Source organism: Manacus candei, unplaced genomic scaffold, assembly GCF_025592945.1.
Source record: "Manacus candei isolate 608988 ecotype Guabito, Panama unplaced genomic scaffold, ASM2559294v1 h1tg000008l, whole genome shotgun sequence".
Lineage (NCBI taxonomy): Eukaryota > Metazoa > Chordata > Aves > Passeriformes > Pipridae > Manacus > Manacus candei.
This window is the reverse complement of record NW_026138056.1, coordinates 6,963,573-6,990,740: the sequence shown is the minus strand read 5'-3', so window position 1 is coordinate 6,990,740 and position 27,168 is coordinate 6,963,573. Positions and strand designations below refer to the sequence as shown.

At 36.4% G+C, this 27,168-nt stretch overlaps 1 protein-coding gene across 9 annotated transcripts in view; it reads left to right on the top strand.

The window, feature by feature from the left end:
• Positions 1 to 27,168, top strand: part of PTPRM (protein tyrosine phosphatase receptor type M) — a 453,290-nt gene that overhangs the window by 152,941 nt on the left and 273,181 nt on the right. For all 9 annotated transcript variants that reach the window (XM_051772753.1, XM_051772744.1, XM_051772735.1 and 6 more), the window contains exons 5-7: positions 39 to 154; positions 13,675 to 13,849; positions 24,102 to 24,395. In XM_051772753.1, the coding sequence (XP_051628713.1) occupies positions 39 to 154; positions 13,675 to 13,849; positions 24,102 to 24,395 (585 nt within the window). The remainder of the gene's footprint in view (positions 1 to 38; positions 155 to 13,674; positions 13,850 to 24,101; positions 24,396 to 27,168) is intronic.

Here is a 27,168-nt window from a genome sequence, read left to right as displayed (position 1 = left end):
GTCTTGCATAACTTCAATACTTTTATCTTTTCCAACAGCAAAAACTCCCCATTTCTTGCGTCTTCAGAGTGTGGAAGTCAATGCAGGACAGTTTGCTACTTTTCAATGCACTGCCAATGGTGGAACAGACTCAGGTGACAGACTCTGGTTACAGGTAATTTCTTTCTTTCCTGATGCACTTAGATCTAGAGAGAGGAGAGACTCTTGAGAGGAACGTAAAACATGAAAAATTATAGGACTGTCCTTTTCATCAATATTAGATTTTATAGTGCCTTTGAACTGCTGCATAGTAGGTATTCTGTTGTAGAAAATTATTCTGGAAGATTTTTCGCTCTTGTTTCAGTGGAATGCCTTATTAAAAATAAAGGTACTGTTTTTCTTACATGTGGCAATCATGAGTAAAGGCGAAATCCCCAAGGAAGAGCACATGACTTTCTTACAAGGTCTGTGCTGGCCAACTGCCGTATTACACATAATGATTTTTTTTAATTTACCTCTATCTCTGCTTAGTATTTTCAGCTAAAATTGCATTGTTACTCTTTAAGTCTAGAGAAGACCAGTATGACAGTCAAATCTGACCTTCTCTATTATAGAGCCAAAGAATCTTACTTATATTCATTGAGTCCATTATTTATTACTTAATCAGTAAAGTAGCTTCTAGATAGGTGTCAGATCCTGGTTTAAAGTATTGCTCCAACTCATTTTCTTTCAGTAAAGACATTCTCCCTTACCCAGACGTGTAGTCTTCTATCAAAAATATGCCTTTTTTGCTTGATCTCTTTTAGTAATGGGCATGCAGGTTTAACTGCTGTCTTGCTGCCATCATTACAGAGTTGTTCCCTACAGCAAACAATTAGTCAGTATTTGAACTTAGCATTAGGTATATACCTACCTCCAGATCCCAGTGATTTCCATACGTGGAAAACAACATGCTAGAACTAAGACATTGTCTATGAGAAGGAAATGAGGGCAATTAAAATAAATAAAACAGTACCTAAGGAGATCAGTCAGATGAAGCTGCAGTTAGTGGAGAAGGAGGAATAAGAGAATTTGAAGCAATGGTAACAGGTGGGACTTAGAAATGAAATTCTCTATTTTTGATGTTTAAACAATTTTAGGCTTTTACTATAGTTTTCCTTTAACATTGCATTTGTATTTCATAAATTATTCATGTAAGTGTGACAGGTTAAACAGCTGAGTACTTATATGTAATCTAGCACGCACAAAAAATAAGTAAAACCACTTGAAAAGCAAAGACATATTTATCTGTATATGAATGATGAACTGTTATGTCTATTCAGAAAGAGCCTGATCAAACACAGTAGAAGGCAATGAAAATCTGCTTTGGCCTTATTTGGGTTTTATTTTCAACCTCTGTGCTGATATAAGGCTGATATTTCTCTAGCACCTTTAAAGACAATATTACACTTTTGAATTGGTAGAATTAGACTCCTGTGTTTCCTAAGCCACCAAGATTTTTTTAAAGAATGATTTTTCCACTCATGAAAAGGGTTTAGCATGTATGAGAAAATAATGGGTTTCTATTTCATCAATGATATCCTTTGTAGAACCTTTGAACTTTTGCATAATCCTCTATTGTGAAATTGAAGGTAGAATTCAACATAGGGATGTCCTTGTTCCATTCAATTTTTCCATGTGTTTCGGGACAGTATAATTTCAGCTTTAATTTTTTTTCGTGGAGTTTAGGACATACATAAATTCTTTACAAGGCTGGAATGTAATGTCTTTATTGTAGAAATTAAATAGCCTTCTAGGTTTTATGTAATGTAAAACAATTTTCTTAACAGCAGTAGCAATGCCCAAATATCTTTGCTGAGCTTAGTTAATTCAATTCCTTGTTTATGCATGATTAGGAGATTTCTTTTTTATATGGAGGATAAGAAAATAGTGACAGATTGACTTTTTGAGGAATTTTATCTTCCTGCAGGGACACTGTGTATTTATTCTCCCTATACAATTAGAGGTCCCTCTGGTAGTCAGTCCAAGGTTGTGCATATTCCAGGTGTGCCTTTGCATAAGAACATTTTAGAAGTTGACAGGATCTCCTGGATAGCTTGGATTTATTTTTGTACTTCTTTGCCAGTTTCCACAGATGTCTGCTGCAACTTACAGTAAGACTGAACAAACAGCTCTGTGTGTGGGATGCTGCAAATCAAGGCTATGAGATACAGTTCCTGAAAGGATTAGCTTTATTTTAGCGTACTAGGTCATTATGACCTATATTTTATGTATATGGCTCCTTTCCAACTCAGCATATTCAGTGATACTGTGGTTATCAGGTAACAGATCCTCAGACCTTGCAATTCTCCATCAGTCAGTTGACTGACTGTCTGGTTTCATGTTGTGATATTGAGGAATTTTTTATATGCCTGTGTATGACATCTCATGATGCTGCCAGAGGGCCATGAGTACAATGCAGCTGTCTGTAATAGCTGTCAAAGAACATGGCATCTTCTACATCACATGACTGGTCAAATGGACATTAAAGATACTTTCGCTCCTGGTAGCGCTAGAACCAGTATGAAACTACAGAACATCCCAGTGAAAGAAATTCTTATATGCACTAGAGCCAGAATAAAATGAACACCATTCTCTGGAAACATTTCCAGTAGCACTCAGGTCATAGGGATTCAGATTTTAGTGGTACTATGAACAAATCATGCAATCTCTCTGGTATGTCTAGTTTGTTCACCAGTAATACTAAGCCTTTTCTACTATCCTTTTGGTGGTTTGTTTAATTACATTTATAAAACCTTAAGGGGAAATAATAGTAAATAAATAAATACAGTTGAGTGATTTTATCAGGGGCTTCTCAGGATTTCTTCCGTGTGAGTCAGATTATCAGGATGCTTAATTTGTCTGGATGTGGCAATTCCAGAATACTGTGAGATAATTTGCTCCCAAATGACTTCCGGTACCTGTCTTTTTTTTTTTTCAGATTGACATTGTTAGTCTGAAGTACAGGCAAGGGTGAAATCACAAACTCACTGAATTCAATGATATTTCTGCTCTTTCCACTGGTGGCAGGATTTTGCTCCTTTACTTCTATCTCTTTTATATAGTACCTCTCCATTTCTATGCACCAGACTTCAAGTTTAGTAGGACACATTTTTCTGGTGAACAAATGTTTTACTTTTTACAGTCTGTTAGACTGTGAGTGACATATGTTCCTTAAAACAAATGAATAGTTTTAAGTTGATTGGTTATTTTAGTATCCTTGTCTTTGGCGAGTAGTTTTGAAAATAGATGTTCTTGGTTTAATAATGCCAAGGGCTTGAAGCAGTTCTAAATGAAATCCGTAGATCATATTTTTTGCACTCCCCCCCCCCGCCTTTTCAAACCTATCCCACTCTTATTCCCTAGGGAATATGAAATCTGTTAATTTCTGGAGTATTATGAAAGTTTTTGAAATTGCAAGGGTGATGAGGGAATCACAGTTAGTACAATAGCTGCCCAAATTAGACCACTGAGGCATGAAATTTGTTTCGTGATGCTGTGATCAGTATTTACTCTTTCGAGAAGGGGAAGAAAGCAAGCTGTTTGCCCATTGCATAGTGTAGTGTTTTGTAAGAAAAACATTGTTCTTCACTCCACTAGACAGACATGCACCCTGGTGCACGAGCTACGATTGCAAGCTTGTCAGATAATTTGAAAACAAGCTGTGGGTATTTTCAGTGATACCATTTCAGGTTAAAGTAAAATGAAAGAACACAACACAGTATCATACAACTTTGTTATTTTGGGGTTTTTTGGTATTTTGTTGATTTTGTTATTGTAATGAGGGTCCAGTTAATAAGGTCATTTGTTAGACTGTCTGTTTATGAATTCACATCCCTATTAGCTAATGTTCTAAACATAAAAATACCTTAAAAATAAATCTGAATGTCTATAATTAATAGATGCATCCTATCTGCTTTGATTTTTTCATATTTGTGGGCAATAATGGTTATTACCAGTATGGGATGACTCTTCTATTGAATGATTGAGCAAAAATGTCATTCCTGTGCTCTTTCCTTTGCTCCCACGGTGGAAAGAAATGAACAGATGGAACACAGAAAAGTTAATGGTCAAATGAAAGCAGCTGAGACAATGTCTTCTGAAAAGCCTGTGTTAGTATTTAGTAAATTGTGGAAACACAAATCTGTGTTATAGGAGAGAGGGAGTAGAATTCTTTTTTGGAAGTAACATGTTTTTGGTGCAACCTATGGGCTGCAAACAATTGGCTTGTTTTTCCTTAGCTGCTCAGGCCTGGCTCCTTCTCTTCATTTTCCTATCTTCATCTGCTACTTCTCCTGATTTGCAGTGGGCTCATTCAGTTCCCTCAGTATGCTACTTGTTCTTACAACAATCTAGAGTGTGACTTCAGGGAAATTGCTGTCACATGATACCCCGGTATTATGAAATTCCATTTTAATATCTTTCCCAACACAATCTTTTTACATTAGTTTCTAAAGATTTATTGTAGTGTCACTAAACGTGGCATTTTTTAGATGTGCCTTGACTCAGTGTGGGTAGCCTTTCTTGGGAGAGGTTCCCAAAACAATGGAAAGCTGCAGTTGATGAGAAAGAGAGGTCATCACTTCACTGAAGTTATTTATTTTTTCTAGCTTCATTCTAAAATATGGTTGAAATGTAAACAACTATTTTAAAATGTAATTCTCAAACATATAACTTTTATTGCAAAAATAGAGACCTAGGAGTAAAAATTTGTTGGAGGGAAGCGAATAGCAATAGGATCTCAGGATATGTCTGACAGCTGTAGTAAGGGTCTCATCAGATTTACCAATAGCAAGGGACTAATGGTTGTTCTCTGATAGAAGGGGAGAGGGTGAAATCTGTCATACCTGTGGTTTATGCATGCAGAACACGTACTGCGTTATTTGCAGCCAAGAAACTAAGAACAGTATCACTCCTGCGGCCAATCTCTCCTCTACCCCATGTAAAGAGTTTATTACCTGTTAATCCAGGATTTGGCTTTTCTTCTTGTCTTTCCTGAAAGCTGTCTTTCACCTTATTCACTGTATCTTTTTTTGTATCTTCAGTAATCTTTTGCTGAAGGTATGAAGGGTATCAAAGATTTTATTCATCTGTATTACAAAACTACCTGTATGCATTATTTATTATTTTTTCAAAGGAAGAGATATAGTCCTGTGTCAGAGGGAGTTCTGGAAAGCAAATTGTTTTCCTCAGGAATACACACATACACAAATGAGAGGTATCAAACACATCCTTGTAAGAATGTAGAACCATCCTGACAGATGATGAAAATAAAATATATTGAGAAGATATACAAAATAGTTTGTGTGTGTGCGCGCGCGCGTTTGTTTGCGTAAATTGCATAAAATATCCTAGAATGTGAACCAAAAGTCCTGGAGTTTCATAAGAATTTTTTTGTTGCGCTGTAAACTCTCTGAGACTGTCGCATAATTACTATTTTTGTTGCCAAGTTTTGAAGTACTTGAGGAAAAAAATGTTTCAGCCATTTTTGAGTACTAAGATAATGAAACACTACCTGTTAGATTAAATCATATGCATATGTAACAACTTGGTAACACAAACAGGTGGAACTATTAAAGTAAACTGTACGATGGGATGGGATAGAAGACATTCTTTTGGATATTAAAATGTTTGGGGTTTGATCAGTAGGTGTATCTGTGTACTACAGGAATGCACAAGAACATTCTTCCTCCTGCTCTTAAATAGCACAGTCTTCTGAGTCTGGCCAAGCCATCTTGTGCTCAGCAAATTGTCTTGAGTCCATTGCCTTGAGAAGAGCTTTAATGACATCAGTCGACTAAAAATTTTGCCAAGATTACATGCATTACATGCACATACATTAATGTGCATCGTGATGTGTTTTTTTGTAGATAAGCTGAGATGATATTGCTTTGGAAGGATAATTAATGGACACTAACTATTACTGCATAGGTGAAAGTTAAACTTTTTTTTTAAATTCTGGTGACCATTTAATAATATTTCCAGGTTTTGGTATGTTAATTTCTTTGTGTCCCCATCTCCACTTCAGTATATATTTAGTGGCTTTCTTGCAGTATATATTCTGTATTTTCTATTAATTGATGTTAATCTGTTCTAATTGTTTTTCAGTAATTGCATAGTAATCTTACTATATGGCATAAAAACTTCCATGAAGAACAGAATATAGGAGGCTTGTGATCTGTATCATATTCATGTTAGCCAATGTCTAAGGAGCTGTGATATTTGATGAAAAATTTTGCTTCATTATCTGTCTTAAATATGAATAATCTGATGCCTACTGGGAGAAATTAATTCATAGTGGACTGTTAAGGATAAATCCCAGTGAACATATGCAAGAAATAAAAAGTCATCTTAAAATCAATCTATCTTATCTGTGAAGTGTTTTGACTTCAGTGGTGTTTTAGAGCTGACCAGCAGAAACACCAGCCTGGTGTTTTTATTAGTAAACCACGGGCAACAGCATTTACAGAATGTGTTTGGAGTGCAGTGGGAATGTACGTTAAGAGTAACTTTCCTTCTTGGACATGGTCTTTTCCATTATAAGTTAGCTTCAGCGGCACTAAGTGGTACATCAGGTGCTGTGTACTCTTATCTCACTTATACTGTGACCAGTGAGATGCACAGCTGAAAAACTCAAATGCCTGGTGGTTCCATAGCTACTCTGGGTCTGTATTCTAGCCTTACATGACTTGTATGAGATGGTGCCACTGTAATAGTGGAAGCAAAAAGAAGCCTTATATTCTTCTGCTCAGAAACACTGCAAAAGCCTGGCCAGCAAAGCTGCTCTGGGGAGTAAGCCTCCCAGTCCACCCAGACTGCAATGCCTGGTACAAAAGTCAAATGACGGTAACCACAAAGAATTGTCAGTGAGTTTTGTTATTCATACTAAAATAATGCAGATGAGGGTAAATGGAAGAATAAATGTCACTCCTATCCTCATGTACCAGCTCCACCATTCCTAAATGGTGTGAAAGCAAGCGTTATCCAAAATAGTTTAAGTATGGTGAAAATACCTGACAGAAGCATCTGTGAAGTTTTATGACATTACTCAAAACCTGTAAACTCTTCCACGAGCACAACAGACCTCATTGGTAGTGATGCCAAAGAAGAAACTAAGAACAAATTGTGAGCAAATTTGATTATTTCATTTCAAAGATTATTTTTTTTCAAGAAAAGTTAAGCAAGCCTTGATTCAGTAGGAAAAAAGTACTGTGGATGGAGAAGTGTTTATTTCTATAGTGGTACCAGTCATCCATCAAGTCGCCAGGAGTGATAATGGGTGGTGTTCTTCAAAGGCCTTCTTTCAGCACCTGTCTAGCAGAAGAGGAGTCTGCTCTGCCAAGAGGGTGCTTGTGACACTAAAATACGCATTTGGTTTTCAGCTACTATACCAACTGATCCTGCTTTTGATGATATTTAGAGACTGAAAACCTTTAATAGAGGGATTAACATTTTTGTCTTGAAAAAGCCTTTTTATCACAAAAATACTACTCTTAATCCTCTATTTCTTTGGTAATCTCCTATGACCAAAAGAGGTTTTGGGGAAAAAATAAATCCAAAAAATTAATGAACTTTAGAAATTTTTCTTTTAGAAGTAAACTGGAAACTCTATTAAATCCACTAGGACCTTGGTTATGGACAACAGTGAAAAACCTCAAGAGACCTGGAGACTACTTGGCAAAGTTTGTTTGCAAGTAACCTGAAAAATTAGTAGATTTTGATCTTCCACATTTACTGAGAATGCTCTGTTGCACGTTATACCTATAAAGAGTGTCAGAAGTATTACTGCTGTAGTTGTCTTTATTCACAAATTACAATCTCACTGTTGAAAGTTTACTACAGCTGGCTTAACCATAGGCCTGCCTCTCTTCTCACCATTCATTCTTCCCGTTCAGAAGCATCTTTTCAGGAGGCCGCAGCTGAGTCCTTAAGAGGGCATGGTTTCTCATCATCAAATATATGTGTTCTTTCATAGCTGCTTCTTCCTTACCTGCTTTGTAGGACTCAGTATCACTTTGACTGTTATTCTGATTGTTTTACATTTTGGAATAGACTTCAGGTTGTCCCCAGAACTTGCATATTGTAGTTTCTTCATCCCAATGCTGCTTTTCTTCCCAAGAAAACACTTTCCCAGTGATGGCAATATGGGACATGAGCACACTGTTTTTTAAGTCTCCTGTTATGTAGTTGCATAGAAAAGGCAAATACCTGAATTACTATACTTTGTGTTGTGTGTAGGAATGAAAATTATGCTAATGAACTGTACTTTCTCATTTTCTCCTCCTCACTCTGATCCTTCCCAGCCCCCCATAAGCCTGGCATCTGCAGAACACCAAGGCAGAGTATTTAAAATTCTGTGTATGTTCTCTTCAGTTTTTAGCAAGGTGTTCATCCTAATTCTTGGAATTTAAATATAAATAAAAGGATGATAAGAGGTACTAAGTGTTGCATACTTTAAAGAATTAAGATACAGTATTAGATTAAGTGACTATAAGTAGGGCTACAAGTTCAAGAAAATGCTTAGCAGACGCGTGGATCAGTGCCACAATTTCTATCCAAAGTATTAAACTCCCAGTTAAGAGAGATTTCCTGATGCTCTGTGTTTTCCAGATGTTTCTGAGGATTTAGTTTCCTACAGGTCGTTTTGTATTCTACTGTGTGCTATTAAAGATGAATCCAAAAAAGATTTGGAATTTTGCATACTTTGTGAGCACTGACAAATTGTTAGAGAATATTAACTCTGCTGAGCTTCTCTGAATTTAATGTAAAAATAAAAAATAGATTGAACAGGGGTTTGGTTTTTGGCTTTGTTTTGTTTTTTTCCTTTTATAAGTACAGAGTAACTGTTTTGGGTAAATTACACTGAGTTTGATGACTCCAGAAAATTCATTGTCTTTGTTTACTTTCTGTGTATTTAAATATGTCTTCAAATAGATGTCAGTGCTTAATATTTGATAATGTGACTACTCGGATGTGTAACTTCAGTAGTATTTTACAGTATTACCTGACAGCTCCAGCCACTATTTAGGTTTAGTCATAATAAACAGGGACTTCTGGAGAGCTGTGTGATTTGAAGAAAAGGTTCAGTTATCAAACATTAAAATACTGAAAGCTGAAATCTTTCTTGAAAGGTAAAATAATAACAGTTTGCTTGCATGCCCATTAGTTCCACATGCAGAGTGCAATTCTGGCTCATAGCAGAATAATTTCAAATAGGACAATAATAATCTTTTTCCAGCATGGCCTCATTATTTGAATGAAATATACTTGTTAACTTACACAGATGGAATAAATACAAGATAATCACAGGATCTGTGATGGCTCTAATCTAGATTGACAAACGGTTGTCTTGGTTATGAAAGCAATTCTAGAAATTCAGAGGTAGAGCCAACTGTCTTAGTTACTGGAATTATATGAACTCTGCAAAGCAATTTTCTTGAGGTATTAATTACTATTTGATTTAGATTTTATGCATATTTTAAACAAAATTACTTCTGGCCTTGCTGATGTTATTTGAGATCCCACTGGTATAACTCTAATCACAATTTTATAAATGTGCCTATTTGAAAGTGGGCTAATACCAACCCTTTCTTTTATTGAATGTATGAAAAGCCGCTTAATCTACCTGTATGGACAGAGGGTGACTGATGTTTCCTTTTAACTCTCTTCTTGCAAAACTGTTAATATATGCCTTGAGAGTGATTAATGCAGTGGTAGTGTTGGATATAACATCCCAGAAGTTCAATTCCTTTGAATTAGTGCTAAATTTTTGTTAAAAGTATTTCTGAAAGTTTAATATATAGATTGTTGTGATGACATTGCTGTTCATTTAAAAGACTTAGAGTTAGTTTATTGCCTAAAAGAGCCTGTAAGTCTAATTTAAATAACCATCAACCTATTTCTTTTCATTCTAACTTGCCCAAGATGGAAAAATAATGTGCATTTTAAAGTACTTTAAGCTGTCTCTGTATGCATTTAATATGCTGGTACTAGGAATATGGATTTTGAAGCTGTGTATATCCTGAGGTTTAATTAAGATTATTTTTTATATCCCTATATATTAAATAGCTCACTGTTTAATAGAAAAATTATTCTTACAACTGATTTACCAGTTAAATATTTTCATAAGTTGGCTTAAGTAGCATTTTCAAATATGTGTATTAGGTATTTTTTTAAAAACTTTCTCTGAGCATTTGAAAACTCACAAGTTGCTCAGCAGCCCAATGGAATCTGTTATTTTCATTTTTGGATCACTGCATTTTGTAATATTTATTTTGTGGTCATAATTCTGCTCTAAGAAGGTTAGATAGCTCTCCCCTGGGGACATGGCCTTTGCAGTCAAAACAGGTCTAGAATTAAATTATTTCGGCAGTCTCCTCTTTCCAAAGCATGAAGTTCACACAGTTCTCCGAGTCCCAGAGGCAGGAAAAGCTAACAGCTTTAATCAGTAGTAAAGCCCCAACCTTTCATGTGGCAAATCAGGGCTAAAGTAAAGAAAGTAAAAGAACCATATTTATTTTTGAATTGTATTTAAAACAAAGAAATAGACCCCACCCAGAAAACAAGATACTACAAATTTGCTCCAACAAGCTGTTCTAATGGGTCTTAATATGAACACCATAGTGTTGCATTGTAATTCATGAATTTTATACTGTTTTCTGGAATTGGATTAATAAATTACAGACTTGTCATTCTTTTGTTTAATTTTCAATAAAATACGATGTATTTGTGAAGACTCAGGCTTTCACATACAAAGTGGGAGTTTGCAAGACCTACTGGTAAATTTCAGAATCTCTTAAGAAACCTGAGATTAAAGTTTTAATGACCATAATCAGTAAAACAGTATATCATAAGTGAACTCTTATTTATGAGATTTCCGATTGTTGCATTAATGAGTGCTAAAAACTTTTTTTTTGGATGCTACTAAAAATAATTCTTTGTTAAAAAAAATTGTAGCGGGATGTGCTAATATGTTTAATAAACAAATGTTCACTTGATATGTTATTTTTGGCCATTCTAAATGAAATAGCTGTTGACAATAAGCGCTGAGAGCTTGTAATTTATCATACAATGAGCTTAAATGGACCTGTTAAATACTGGAAAAGAAAATATTATTGCATTCTCATCCAAATTTCAGATAGTTAACTAACCCATAAAAGTAACCACTGATATACCTGAGTAGCTTACTGAAGTCACTGCAGTGTCGGAGAGAAAAAAACGTGAATCACAAATAAGAGCAGCAAAGCTTGACATGTGGCTGTAGTTACAACAGAAACAATTCTGTGTTCATGTTATCAAATTATAAATAACTTTTTTCAGATGAGAAATAGTCTTTTGCTATTCCATTGCTGAAATAAGAGTTTGGGAGAGGTTGTAGCTGTGGGATTTATTTTTTTTTTTTTCTGTGCAGCCTTTTTAACTCCCTCCTTCCATGCTTATGGATTGAACTTTTCTTATACTTGAATTCATTACCTTCCTTACTGTTGCTTTATGCTTAGGCTTAAATCAATTAGGCAGCTCTCCTACTCATTTGCTGTTGTCCCAAAAGAAAGGGAAGACTTGTTCTCTTGGGCTGTATTTTTTCTGGTGGAAAAAGCAATGATGTTTCTTAGTCTTTGTCTGTTCTAGACACTATGTTGTCCTTGAAAATATTTTTCCCAAAGAGACTAAAGAAAAAAATTGGGGCTTTTTCTTCATTGAGTTCTAGTAGAAAATGTCATGCTGGTGATTTCTGTGGGACTGTTTGAGTTCTAAGATATAATTAGCCACTCTACACTTTGCTTCTGTGAGTTTGTAAGGTTCAAGAAAAGTCAGTCAAGATAATCTTTATTCATAATAATCTCATATATATTTTACAGGTGTGTTATAGTAATAATAATAAAGGCTTTTTATTCCAGAGCTTGGTCATGAATTTTGAAGCCATCATTAATAATCTTTTCTCATCTGGATTTTGGCAGAGGATAAAAATGCTCAAATCCTCTGTAGAGCCAAGCTGAGTTACATTTAAGGCTCATGTACCTTCTTCATTTGAGCAAATTGTGTGCCTCTGAAATGTGCTTTGGCTTCTCTTTTTTTCAGCTAAAATTGTTGATATGTGAATGGATAGCATGTGTCACAAAGCCAATTATTTGATCAAACTGAGACTTCCTGTTATAGAACAGCAGTTAAAATATTTGAAATCAGGCGATCAGTGTGTTCGAGAATCAGCAGGTGAAAAAGGTTATGGGACCCAAGTGAGACAGTAATTTATTGTAAATGCTGCAATGCATTGATTAGCTACAATTTTCATTCTACAAAGGCACGAAGAAGGTGGGAAATAATTCCCTATGGGGCTAGCTGTTGAGTGGTTCCCTTTCAGCATTGCTGGTGCTTTATATGAAGACCAAGACTGTGTAGTTTAAGTCTGAGGGGCATGGTGTGGTAGTAGAAATTGTTGTTAAAGTATTTACATGGTTCTTCAATTTGTTGTAATTCATGAGAGTCCTAGTAAATTCTGGATGCAGGTGCCCTGTGTGGAAGGGTGGATGTGCTGTGCAGGCTGGAGCGCAGAGGAGTTTGTTCACACTCTAAATGAGCTGAGCTAGTTTAGGTACTAGAATTAATCAGTATGTGGCAGTATGTTATTCCCTAGAGAATAACTTAGCCTATTTCTTGGCAGGATGAAATAGCCTGTGTAAAGCTTCCTGATGTCGTGACTAGAAAAAAGGAAAAACTAGTGTGGTTGGATGTAATGTGAGCACATGACTTGAGTAAATGTTATTAGATTTTGGTGGTGGTTGTTTGTTTTTTTTTTCCATCCAACTCTCATAATTCGATGATTACACATTTTCTAGGGGTTTTTGAGTGTTCATAGTGCACATATCCTATTTCATGGCCAGGCGGAGCATGAGTTCTGATGAGGATCTGAGAGCCAAGTCTCTTTGCCCTCAAAGAACATGGCAAATTGTCATCACTGCACTCTTCTGTCTTCTGCCCTCTCTTTTTCACTCTTTGTTCTCCTCCGCTGTTACATGGCTCATTTTCTTGTGCCATAAGTGTAGTATGTTGAATAGAGAGCAAGACACTGCACTGGAGTAGAAACTGCCTGGTTCCCAGTACCATGCTGAGAAAGTGAGACGTAGAGACAGCTTCAGCCTTGCTGGTTATTTGCCTGGTAAATCTGTACCTAATTTCTTCTACCTGAGTTGCTTCTTCTACCTCATGTGCGTGCTGCCATGAGAAACATCCACTGATGTATCTGTGCACTGCATATGTGCAAAATGCATATGCCGAGTAGCAGATGCAGGGAGGGAAGAGAAAGCAGAGACTGACTATGCAGAGCTTCTTATTTCTTTAAAAGAAATTAATTTAAATATTTGTGTAAGACAAGCTAAGCAAGTAAATATTATATTGCTCTTAAATCTTTCTATTAGTTAACCTATGAAGAGTTGAAAGCAGCTGTTCCAGATGAATAGTTGCCCACTCATGATGAATGGTTTAACTTATATGGGAAGGCAGTAAAGTCTCACACAGCATAAATATCTGTATAAGTAACATACAGACTTGTGCTTTTACCTCGCCTCCCCTCTTGGGGAACTTGGGAGAAATAATACTGGTTGTCAGTACTTTTTTTTAAATATGACTAACAATATTCTTTATTTTTGTTTCGTTGCCTAGGGAATTTATGTAAGGGATGCACCTTTGAAGGACATAAAAGTGTTCAATGCTCGACGATTTGTAGCTCTTTTTAGTGTGGTAAATGCCACGAAGAGGGACGCCGGCAACTATCGCTGCATGATTCGGACAGAAGGAGGAGTTGGTGTATCAAACTATGCAGAACTGATAGTGAAAGGTATTTCATGATACAAATCAGTATTTGCATGCTCAGTGTGTGGAATAAGGATCTGCAATGGCTAATGCAGTAATAATGTCACCCATAGCCTGATAAACTCAATCAGAGGTTCAACAAATAGATTTTGTTTATGTAAAACTTAAGAGTCTAGCCAACTGTAACGCGGGAACGACAGAAGCATCCCGGGCTAATTAACTAGTTACTTGTTGATTGTTGTTTTAAAGATTTCCCTCAAATGCACTGTTTAGAACTATACATCTTTCCAAGCTTTTATTTAAAGTATGAATATAATAATGGCTCTTTGCCTCCTTTGTGGAGATTGTATTCTAAATATATACTTACTGCAAAATATGAAACATTCACATTAAAATGAACACATAAAAAACACACATTCTGGTATATGGAGGGGTGTTTTAGAAACTTTGGGAAACACTTAAATGTAAATAGAATACATAGAGAACTCCACATCCTTATTATGGAAAACTGCACTAGAGCAATTTTTTAACATTCATTATATTTAAATTGCATTTTGATTACTTCTTAGTTTTATACTAGTATTTTGGAGGCACAGGATTTTATTTTTGTTGTATCAGAGACAGAACCAGATTCTTTAGCATCTAAGATGTGAAGCCATGTTGTTGTGTTACAGAATCATAGAATATGTTGAGTTGAAAGGGACCCATCAGGATCATTGTATCCAACTCCTGGTCCTGCAAAGGACACCCCAACGATCACACCATGTGCCTGAGAGTGTCGTCAAAATGCTTCTGGAACTCAGACAGGCTTGGTGCTGTGACCATTTCCCTGGGGAGCCCATTCCAGTGCTCAAGCACCTTCTGGGTGAAAAACCTTATTCTGATATCCAGCCTCCCCTGACTCAGCTTCATGCCATTTGCTCAAGTCCTCTCACTGGTCACAAGAGGGAGAAGATCAGTGCCTGCCCTGCCACTTCCCCTCATGAGGAAGTTCAAGACTGCAATGATATCTCCCCTCAATCTCCTTTCCTCCAGGTTGTCTGCTCTTCTCCATGCTGAACAGACCAACTGACCTCAGCCAATCCTCATACAGCTTCCCCTCAAGGCTCTTCACTGTCTTTTTTGCCCTCCTTTGAATGCTCTCCAGAAGCTTAATGTCTGTTCTTATATAGTGTTGCCCAAAACTGCACATACTTTGCTGAAGTCCAGAAGCATTCACCTGCTGGCTTTCCTAGATCAGCTAGGTGGGTTATCCTGTTGTAGACGGAAATCAGGTTTGACAAGCAGGACTTTAGCCTCATGAAGCCATGCTGGCTGTAAATGATGACTGTGTTGTCCTCCAGGAGTTTTTCAATACCTCCCAGAATAATCTTTTCCATGACTTTACCAGGCACTGAGGTGAAACTGAGGGACCTGTAGTTGCTGAGGTCCTCCTTTTTGCCCTACTTGAAAACCAGGACAACATTAGACAGCTTCCAATCAGCTGGAACCTCTCCAGTTAGACTGGGAAATAATCCATCACCAATAGAAGAAGATGCAAGAGAGCCATAATGAAGGATAGACCATTTTCGAAAACCAAGAATATGGTTTTAGTGAATGTGTTGTAGAGAAAATGAAGAGGAACAAGACAGGACAAGATAACCAGGGTATGAAGATAAAAGGACAAAACAAATTGTAGTATGAAAACTTAGATGAGCTATTTGAATGGACAGATGAAGAAAGAAACAAATAGAATGGGTGAGATGAGAATATAATTACAAGGCATGGTGGAAAAAATGAGGTCATTTGAGTCCAAGAATGAAAACGAAATAAAGGGGTAGGCCAAAAATAGGTATGTATGAAAGTCAGCAAAGAAAGGAAGCATGGACTATAACCCCAGTAGGAATGATGAAGCATCTTTCAGACCTAACATGAGTGAAAACAAGGAAGAAAAGAGACTGCCTGAAGGAGGCAGATGGAGGAGTTACTGCATCAGTGACAGGAGGTACAGGGAGCCGAAGGAATTAGCTTTTTTTCAGTTTCTTTGATTCAGGGTGTTTTATTTTATTAGTGCTCTTTTTGAGGTACGGTAGATGAAATTATGAAACGTATCATTAAAGCATTTGTACTTACCCAGATTCTTTCAGAAAATTTGCATTGGGCACTGTGAGCAAATCAATAACCTTAGGGTGTAATCCCATTAACTACTTGTAAAGTGGCAAAGTAATTATGGTAATCCCTATTGGCTGTGTTGGAGCTTTTATGAGACCACCTGCAGGTCATTCCTTCTGACCTAAAAAGACCCATTTTGAACATTGTGCTCTAAAACCTTAGATGACTATGCTGAAATAACAGCATTAGGGGCTAATTAGTAAATATGCTTTCTTATTGATGGCATATAATTCAGAAATTGTATTTCCTAATTTTTAGCAGCTTTTTCAAAGATAGTGGATTGATTTCAGTGCAGCTATATATATTTTTAAATCCATTACTATCAACAAATCATGAAAAATGTACATATACCCACACTGCATGTAATGCTTAGTATACTTGGGAATTACTGATGGCTTAATAATAGTATGTGTAGAAACAGTGGTGTAATTACTCCCCACTCTTTGTTACAAACAATGAATTTAATTCTCTTCTCATTTTACGCTGGTGTAACTAAACTGACTTAAGAGGAATTTCGCTGTATTTACACTGCTAGGATGACAGGAGAGTCAAACTGAGCATTTGTAAGTTAAAGAGAATCAGTTCTTCGCATTTATCATGCTCTGTTTCGTTCTGGTTACTGAACTTCTAACTCAAGTTTCAAAAAGTAAGTCCCGCACTGCAGTAGAGCTTTTTTCAAAATATATTTGCTTTCGAGTAGAGACTTTGCACAGTAGAATGGGTTACAACTCCATACAACACTCATTCTACTTCATTGTAGAGATAGTTTCACTAAATAAGAACTTATTTTAAGTAGATTCCGATTATGTATGTAAACTTCTTTAAGGTTTGTAGTTCTGCTGTGGCATGATGTTATGTAGCACTGGGTACCAGGTACTAGAACCTTTGAAATGAGCTGAAGGTTTTCTAGTGTCAGGTGCTGCAAACCAAACCTGAAATCACAAAGGAATAGGAATGAAATCTTTCAAATGAAATATATGTCAGAAATTATCAGATGTGATTTTTTTCTTCTTTTTTTTTCTTCTTTTTTTTTTACCTGAGCAGGCACATTATAGCAAGCTTTCATCAGTATGGAGGGAGAAAAAAGCTCAATTAAAGAGCTGTCAGTTAATCCCATGTTCTCTTATTAAAGAATTGTAAACATGAATATTGTCTAGTTAATGAGAAAAGGGCTGTCAGTGAACAATTAGTCTGGCCTTAAACAAGGGAGAAAAGGGGATTTTTTTTTTTAAACTTTTTTGTGTTATATGCCTTTTAGAGGATGGTGAAATAAAGTATTGATTGCTCTATTTAAATAAATCCTTAAGGGAAGGTTTTCAATTTACCCAAGTGTTTGTTCTGATAGGAAAGGCTGAAAAGACAAGTGCCTTGTCATTGTGTGTGCTCAAACTGCACAGTATCCTCATCTAAGTTTGTCAGAGAATTGGATTGAAATGTCACTTTATCTAATGGGAGACATGAAATTGGCCTTGTCAGATCACCCACTTATTGTAAAAAATGGCAGTTCGTATCTAATAGATGACATAAAAGTAATCAAACATTGAGCAAAAGGAAAATAGTAGGGTGGAATTGATTAAATGTATTTGGTGAAGTAAATTAGAGTTCTACATATGGTCCCTAGGTTGAATTTTTATAATAGTGGGCAGATCCAACACAGATTAGATTTAGGAGAACAGAATGAGCCTGTCTGAGCAGACATCAGATTATTACAGAGTTCAGACTGCTTATTGAGTTCAAACAAGGCAAACCTAGGTGTCAAATTGGTTAAAAGGAGTTTGGTTAGGTTTTTAAGCAAGGGCATAGAAAGGTAGCCATCTGTAATGCTGGCAGCTTAAATGTCTACATTTTCCAAATGAAAAATTTAACACCGGGAACAGAACCAAACCCCTTCAGGACCTCTAGAGCAAAGAATTTATTCTGGAGGGCAAAGTCATTTTGATATCGAGACACAGTAGGAAAATATTAACAATTGCTTATCTGTGGTATCAGTTATTCTCATAAATTAAAAATACACAGATATTTGACATTTGTTTTTGCTCTCTGCCAACTAACCTTTCATGCTGGATCCGTCAGTCTGTACGGCTTTTTTACAAATGGTGCTGGTATTAGGACTTATTTTTATGGTTGCCTAACAATTCCTATCATGAAGTTCAGCTTTCAGATGCTCCTATTTTGGCAAATTGACTTGAGAGTTGTATTTTTCAGTGTAGATGTGTGCCTCAGCCTGAAGATTTTGAAAAACCTACAGCCAAAGTAGCTGATACAGTTCATCCATTTTAGCAAACTTGCCACAGGAAAGCCCTGAAGACTCTGAAGCAGTAACATTTTTTCAGAATGGTACTAGTTGTGTCAAGAATGCTGTTTTTCTGTTCTTGTGAAAGTCTGTTCTCAAGTATAGTCAGTTTACAAGCTACTAAATAAAACCCACCAAGACCCTGAGACTTCTTGGAGTTAATCTCTCAGATTGCCCCCAAATTCTAGATACAATGAACGGAAGTTAAAGGCAAGCAGTGATCTGAGCTCTTCTGGAACAGGCTGGATCCAGGCACAGGAATCAAAACCTGTGAGCTTACCATTTCTGTGCTTTTAGTATGCAGTCCTCCATTTTGCTGAACCCTTGAACTGTGAGGGTAAAATGGTGAGATGCATGATGTGGATAGCGCAGAATGCAAGAGCAAGAAGCTGCATACCCAGATGAAATTATTAGTCTTGAGACTGAAAGGTATTGGCGTACTAGGAGGTGTTTTGAAATAAAAGGGAAGGTAGGTGAAAATTTGGACTACATAAACACTAAAAACTGGGGAGAAAAACATGGGGGTGCTGGTCGACAGCCAGCTGAACATGAGCCAGCAGTGTGCCCAGGTGGCCAAGAAGGCCAATGGCATCCTGGCCTGTATCAGAAAATAGAGTGGCCACCAGGACCAGGGCAGTGATTCCTCCTCTGTACTCAGCACTGGTGAGGCTGCACCTCAAGTTGTGTCCAGTTCTGGGCTCCTCACTGCAAGGAAGACATTGAGGTGCTGAAGCATGTCCAGAGAAGGACAATAAAGCTGGTGAACGGTCTGGAGAGTAAGTCATATGAGGAGCAGCTGAGGGAGCTGGGGTTGTTTAGCGTGGAGAAAAGGAGGCTCAGGGGTGACATTACTGCTTTCGACAACTACCTGAAAGGAGGTTGTATCAGCATGGGGGTCGGTCTCTTCTCCCAGGCAGCTAGCAACAGGACAAGAGGAAATGGCCTCAAACTGTGCCGTGGAGGTTCAGGTTGGACATCAGGAAAAATTTTTTCACGGAAAGAATGGTTAAGCATTGAAGCAAACTGCCCAGGGAGGTCGTGGAGTCACCATCCCTGATTCTATGATTCTGTGACAATGAGTGGAAGATAAACATATATACAAACATGCATATGCAAAAAATGGGGGCAGGAAAAAGGAACTATCTGGAAAGGATAACTTGCTATTGCAGGAGGGGAAAGGAAAAGCAGATGCTAGGAGAGGCATGGTTAGAACAGCAGCAGACTGGATGGCAAGGAGAGGAGCAGGCACAGAGCTTATTGATAAAGCCTGAGGTAAAAAATAACACAAACAAACCTGGAGTGGAAATTTAGTGGTATTTGTAATATGGAGGTGGTGACCATAGTGTGGGGAGAAAAAAACTGATCAAAGCTGAGAAGAAGAAAGGTGGATGGGTTTAGACCACTGAAGTAAGGAGATGAGGATGGAGCGAGTGCAGTGCAGGCTGAGACACCTCTGTCTTAAAAGGGAGGTGGCATGTCTGGAATACACAAGTCGGAGCAATTGAGTTTGGGAGGAATCCTGTTTGGGAAAGGAAACTGTGCTAAGTTAGGGATGAGTGGTAAAAGTACTACTACTGCTACAGAGCTTAGCAGGATATTTACTAATGTGTCCAGCTAATTAGATTGTACCTGCATAGGCTTATAAGTGTACAGTACAAGGACCCTTGGGATTTTTTTTAAATTTTAAAATATGTATAAAATAGAACAATGACATTTTCTTAAATGATGAATTTACAAGTAATTTTAGGAACATTAGGATACTGAGTCACATGAAGTTTTCATCCTGAGCAGTTTCAGTAAAGGAACAGTGTAAAGTTAGCTCACATATTATCCATGATACTGTTTAGAGATATTGTTTAATTAAATAATTAAATAGTTTGGCAGGAATTATTTCAAGACTTTTAAAAAAAATTGCATGAAGAACTGTGGTGTTTCAAAATCATAGTCATGTCTTTTGTTATCAGTGAGGTTATTTGTTGCCCTTTATCCAAAGTTAAATGTTGCAAAAAGGCACTGTTCTCCATAGTTTTCAAAGGGATGGAAAAATTTGCATGCTCAAAAGAGGGGCACAATAATACATATGCATAAAAAAATAGAGAGAAAAATGGGAAAAAAATAGTCTTAATGCAGTTCAGTTGATTTCAACAGTATAAATTTGTAATTATTTGATTAGTTTTATAGTAATTAAGATATTATTAATGTGGACATAGCATCAGAGATGATTGATCCCTCATTTTTTTCACTTCAGCTGCTCATGATGTGGTGAACAGTATCACATGAGAATATCATGGTGTTGTCTTTCTAATAGTTACTATTTAGTAAGGTGAATCAGCTTGCAGGACAAATATTTCTTCCGTGTTCCTCCGCAAATGTAACATGGCTCCATCTCCCACTCTGTACAGACTCAAAAGAAAAGTCGAAAATGCTATTTTTACTATTGAAGTAGGGTTTTGTCATTTTTCAGGTTAGTGGTTCTGAGCCACAGAGAAGTAATGTCTATTATTTTGGTCTTCTTTAACTCAAATCTTAGAGATTTACATTATCCACATTATATCCACTGGCATCTCTGTGTGATGCCTTTCCCCTCCCAATTAAAATTGTAAAAGAACTGCAAAGCATAAAGATGTTAAGATATTGTAGAAAATGTTTGGAAATTCTGTGTAATTTAAGTACAAAGCAATTTAAGTGAAGGAGTTGTAGTTTCAAGTATGTTTTCAATTAATATAGCAGTGCATAAGAATAAGTAGTTTGCATGCATGTATGGCTACATTTGTTTTTATCCTCCACGTAAGACAAGGGTTGCTCCTTATCATAAGGGTTGTCTTTTTCTCTTACTTAATATAAATGATCCATTTGTGTGGGGTGACAGAGTATCTGCCTGAAGCATCTAGCTTTGTAAGGCAGCCGTTATTTTCTTTCCATAAAGGGTTGTGCCCATCATAATTTGTCATAGAATTCAGGAAGAGGTCGCATGTCTGTCCAAAATCTAAAAAGTGTAAAAGTTGTAAATATGGGTAAACTTACCTTGGTTTTTTTAATTAATATTCTATTTTAAAAACCATTTTTGGAGGGTTTTACAGTACTGAATAGCTTTGTTTACTTGCTTCAGGAGAGATCTGCAAGGAAGAACTCCTATTTAAGCTAGGTCATTGTACTAAATAGCCACTGCTACAAACTTATTTCTGCTGTCAGTTCCAATTCCTTCCCTGACCATACACAGCTGTAAGATCTCAGGTTTATTGTGCCATTTTATAAAGGTATTAATTTGCATGGTAGTTGATTGAGATTGCCCCACTGGCAACCATAAAACTGATTTTGGTGAAAGACAGTAGTGCTGCAGTGTGGTACTGACCTAAGTGATTCAAACTCCTCAGTATCCTGAAAAAATTAAATTATTCTGTCTAAAGAAAGCATAAATGAAAAAGACAGTCATGAAATTGGCTCATCATATTTCGATATGTAGTGCTTGTATTAAAGAATCTGTTTACCTGAGTCTTATATTTTTAACAGTCTCTCAATATAGACATCATGTTTGTAATGAAAGGTTGATTTTATGTAGTCTTGATCTCTGGTAAGAAGACAACTTTTAATATTAAACTATGCTAATGGTATTAAACTGCTATGGTATTAAACTGTGCTAATGGTATTATTTCAGTGGGTTTTGCTGAAATAATGCAGCTTGCATTACCCTTTGGCATTGTGGCCATAGAGAAATGAATAATATGCCCTGAGGTATAAGAAGACAATAAAATACTGTCTATTCCAAGTACTTGTAATACTTGGAATGAATTGGTGTAACCACTAACCTTAGTGACCCAACTCCTGAGTTTGCATTTTGAATGGCACTTCAACAGCCTTTAGTAGCATTTGAAACTTGAAAGTAATTAACTGTTCTTTCAGCATGGCTAAGTAAATGCCTTAGGATGCTCTATAAAAGTTCCATTTCATGTCTTGGTTCACAAAACAGCCTAATGATCTAAATTGATTCTAAATCATTTTGAGTCAAGTCAGAACTATTTCCAGACATGCTATATCACTGTATGAAACCAGAGTTTATATACTTCAGGAAGAATAGTTTCAATATAACTGCAGTATGTTTCTAACCCAATGATAACATCAGTTTGTCATATAGTGCTAATGCAATGTTTTCCCTACTGATTTGAAAATGTAAACAATAGTCCTTATATGCTGGAATCTACCACATATTATAAGCTATTTTTATATCTGTTCCCATTAGTTTGTATTAGTAGACATCTTTGAACACATGCTGGTTTATTGCCCTTGTATCATGTTCTTCATTATAATAATCAATTAGTTTCTTAAGATGAGAATATATAGTGATGATGCCTATGTTTGCTGTTTTGTAATGTCATATTCAGCAATTGCTAATAGATTATACAGATCGAAGTTTGCATACAAGTGTATGGTGCTAATTAGAAACACCATCTATCTGAGGCATAGCCATCAATGCACTTAGTGCTCTGAGTTACTCTTTCTGTAAATTAAAAAAAGCATACTGTAGGATAATTACATGTTTGTTAAAATAGCAATTCTGTTATTTCTCAGGAAATATTGAATTATTTCCAGAGTTCTTTTTTCCCTTTTGTTTCATTCTTTTATGTTTCTTGCTTTAACTGTGACTTTGAAGTCCTTGAGAAAATGATGAAATATATAAATTCAGCTTCTTGTCTGTTTGACTACCTATATCTCAACACATAGGGAAATGGTTAGCAGAAGAGGATAAATCTGAATCTAAAGCTTAGCAAAGACATGTCCCTCGTTCATTACATATTCTGTGTATCCTTAAGAAGGTGGCAGTGTTTGCTGATAGATATGTTAAGAATATTGGATCAAACAGTGCCTTATTACAGTGGCCTGGTTTCATTCTACTTGAATATATTTAACCAGTGGGAAGGTGAATTTTTTGCAGATGTGATGCACGGAACAGCAGAGTAATTTAACCAGTAGGGAAAACCCCAATTTGTTATTTACCTTTAAAAAGAGATTATATTTGTCAATTATTTTTGCAGTCTAATTTAAAATGAGATGCCCATCACATAATAAATAAAAGTGGTTTTAAAATTTTGCTCACTTCAAAATCTTTGGAGTCCAAACTATCAGGGTATCACACGCATGCTTGCTCTGTGATAGAGTACTGCTTCTATGTGGTCGTTAGTGAAAATAAACCATGACATAAAGTAGAATCAGGCTTGTAGTAAAAACTTCAGAAAATCCCCCAGCTTTCCTCTAGAAACTCTTTCATTTTAACCAGAGTATAAAACTTGAAAAATGACTATACTTATTCTGCTTGCAGAGAAGTCTGTAAACGTGAAATCTGAGTAGTTAAGTACATGAAAAGTGATGAATAAAAAATTCATTTTGTTTTCATTAAGAAATTACTGTTCTGATTATGTCTAAGGATAGACTACAACATCAATTTTACCTTAAAAATGTTAGTTTTGAGTAGGAATACTATTAACATCCAGGAAGAACTGTATTTGAACAGGAAAAACCTGAGATAATCTTTCTTTTTAAATTGGAAGTTAAGTTGCCTTGTAATATCTAATGAATAGAATTCCACTTGCACCTTGTTTGAAGTTATGTGATATAAACCAAAAGCTTCATGTTAAAATCTCCAAGTGCAAAAGCAGAAGAGTGTGTGTATTGCAGTTTAATGAAAATAAGTCAATCTGTTGTGGTGATTCCTTTATATCCATATTTTTATGCAGTCTTCAGCTCTAATATGGTACAAAACACATCGCTTATTTGAATGTTTTTAGAAGCAGAAAACTTGCAAGTATAATCATTGCTTGTTTTTGTAACTGTCCTTCAGAGCCACCAGTCCCCATTGCTCCACCTCAGCTGTCCTCAGTCGGTGCAACTTACCTGTGGATACAGTTGAATGCCAATTCCATCAATGGGGATGGACCAATTATTCAAAGAGAAGTTGAGTATCGCACTTCAAGCGGGAGCTGGTATGACATACAACCCGTGGACTCCACAAGCTATAAGATTGGGCACCTGGATCCTGATACAGAATATGAAATCAGTGTATTACTTACAAGACCAGGTGAAGGAGGAACAGGATCTCCTGGCCCAGCTCTCAAAACAAGAACAAAATGTGCTGGTGAGTACTTAAGTTGTAAGCATCTTTCTAGGGCTGAAAACATAAGTTATTTCGCTAGCAGTTTTTACTGTCTGTCTTAAAACCTGCAGGAATTAAGACTGAATGTTTTTAAGTATAAGCTATTAACATTTTCCAACTGTCATGACCTTGAAACCAACCTTCAGTGCCACTGCAGTTTGTAGATGAAATCATGCTTTACTGTCTGGTATGCACTGAGCTCTCTCCATTTCATTACACCCATCTCTTGCCAGTGTGTGTTTGAGTTTCAGGTTAGTTCATTCTTTTTATTTTTTTTCCCCGACTAGTTTCCCAAGCTTGATTAAAATTTTGTTTGTTTTGGCTAAAGTTACTTTTTCCCTTTTTTCAATGTCAGTTATATCAAACAATAAAAAGTGGAAGAAGATCCTTTGTAACAGCAAAAGCATTCACTGTTAAGTCTCAATTAGCAGATGAGGTTTAGCAAAGGACTGCTTTCTTGAGTGACTGACAGCATGTCTTTTTATTAAATGAGAAAGTGTAATTGCTGGTGCGTTGTAGCAATCTTGGCTTCTGTTTTGGATGCTATAATTAATAGACCTGACCTCTGATTGTAAAAACACACAAAGCAGAATAATTTTCAGTAAGAGTGGCAGTGATATTACTTTGGGATTCAGCTGCTTAAAAAATAATATTACTTGGAGATTCAGCTGCTCAAAAATAATAGAGGATACTGTGACCTGGATTTTTTTGGTCATTAGTATTTTCCCCCAATATTTTGAATCTTCTTTCTGCTGCTGTAAAATTAGTGGAAGACAGGCAGGAGTGTACCTAGAGGAAATGGGAGTAAGCAAGTAGTATTAGCTTATTGTTCTTAGTATTTTAAAGAATGGCTTGGTGTTATTTGTCCTTTGAACAGGAAAAATGACATACTTTAACAGAAATAATTGTGTATTTCCATTGCATATGAAAGTACAGTTACTTGTTGTGAAGTCACTTGGCCACCTGTCAGTAACTAAATGGCATTTCAGTTAAATTGAATTAGTGTGATGTCAAACACAAAATGAAATACAGCAGCTTTCAAAATCCCAGTTTTGTGTTTCAGAGATGCAAGCTTATACAAGTACTCACTCGTTAATTTTTTTCTTTTTCTTCCTCTCGTTACTGAAAAGAAGTATTTAATGGAAAATACCAAAAGCACTACATCTAAGTTATAATAATGTTTAAGTATTTAGTATTTGTAGGGTTTTCTGCACTAGACTAAGGTAACTTCAAGTTTGTCAACAGTGAAACATAAAAATTATTTATAGTTCCCTTCAGGAGGATTTCAGGGTCACTATTCCCTTCCTAGTAACATAAAATATCTGTCTTGACAAGGTAAGTATGTGTTTAATACACAAGCACTTCAGTTATTTTAAAATTAAAACAGTTTTTCTTGTGGTTTGATCATCTGCTTATATGACCAGTTAATGGATGCTAAGTGAGCTTGTCTGTACTAAAGGGTTAGAAAGTGTGGTGAGGTGACACCAGCCAGCAGCCAAGTATGCACAGGGCTGCTTACTTGGTCACTTCTGCCATGGGACCGGGAGAAAATGAAAGGCAAAAAGACTCATGGATTGAGATGAAGACAGTGTAATAGGTGAAGGAAAAGCTGCACTTGTAAGGAAAACAAAATAGGGAACTTATTCACTATTTCTCATTGGCAGGCAGATGTTTAGCCACTTCCTGGGAAATAGTGCCTTGGCACACATACTGGTCACTTGACAAGTGCCATAACAGTTGACGTCCCCCCTTCCTCCTCCTTTCCTTGAGCTTTGATTTCTGACTGTGGCATCATATGATATGGAGCATCCGTTTGGTCAGGTGAAGTCAGCAGTTCCTGCTGTGTCCCTACCAGCTTCTTGTCCACCTCCAGTATATTTGCTGGGGGAGTGGAGTGGGAAAAAGAAAGCCTTGAGGCTGTGAAATCACATTTAAAACATGGTATGTTATCAAGCTTGTTTTTAGTCACAAATCCAAAACACAGCGCCATATAGGCTGTATAAAGGAAATTAACTCCATCTCAACCAGACCTAGTAGAGAGTGAAATCCAAAATTTTACTTATATTTAAGAACATCATATGCTTTCTGGTCTTTCCAATGGTACATACTGTTGAGTAATAAAACATACATTCAGTTTCATAAACCACTTTGTACTGGAAGTATTTTACTACCTGGTAACATCTTGTAATATATCAGAATTATTTGTGTTTTCATTAAGCTAAACAGTAACCTTCTTAAATTAAAAGCAGAAAATGAAGTGACTGAAAAATGTAAATTGAATGATGATATTAAATCTGTCTTTACAAACTGGCTTTTTTATAGAAGAATATCCTGCTTTGAAGGTGTAGTGGTTATTGGTTAACTGTTAGCAAGTGACATGCTAATAACCGGCCCAGGGGTTTGAAAAGAGATGCTGATAAACTAATGACGGTATAATTAAGCTGGGTAGGAGTAAAATAAAGCCAGTCTCCAAAGCATACCATAGAATTAATAAAACAGGAGTCTTTAAGAGAAGAATCATTGCACCTTTTTAATTACTGTGATAATTGTATGCTGCTTGCCTGTTCCCTAGGGGAAGATAGTGAACCACTTGGAGACTTGAAGCAGTATGCTAGGCATTCAGTAATCTTAATAGTTCTCCAAAGCATTTGAAATATGTTTTCATTTTAGCAAAATGAGATTTCAGAGGCTTGTAATAGACAAGTCTTATCTGTAACTTTACTAAATAAAAGCATCTATAATTAGAATGCAAAGA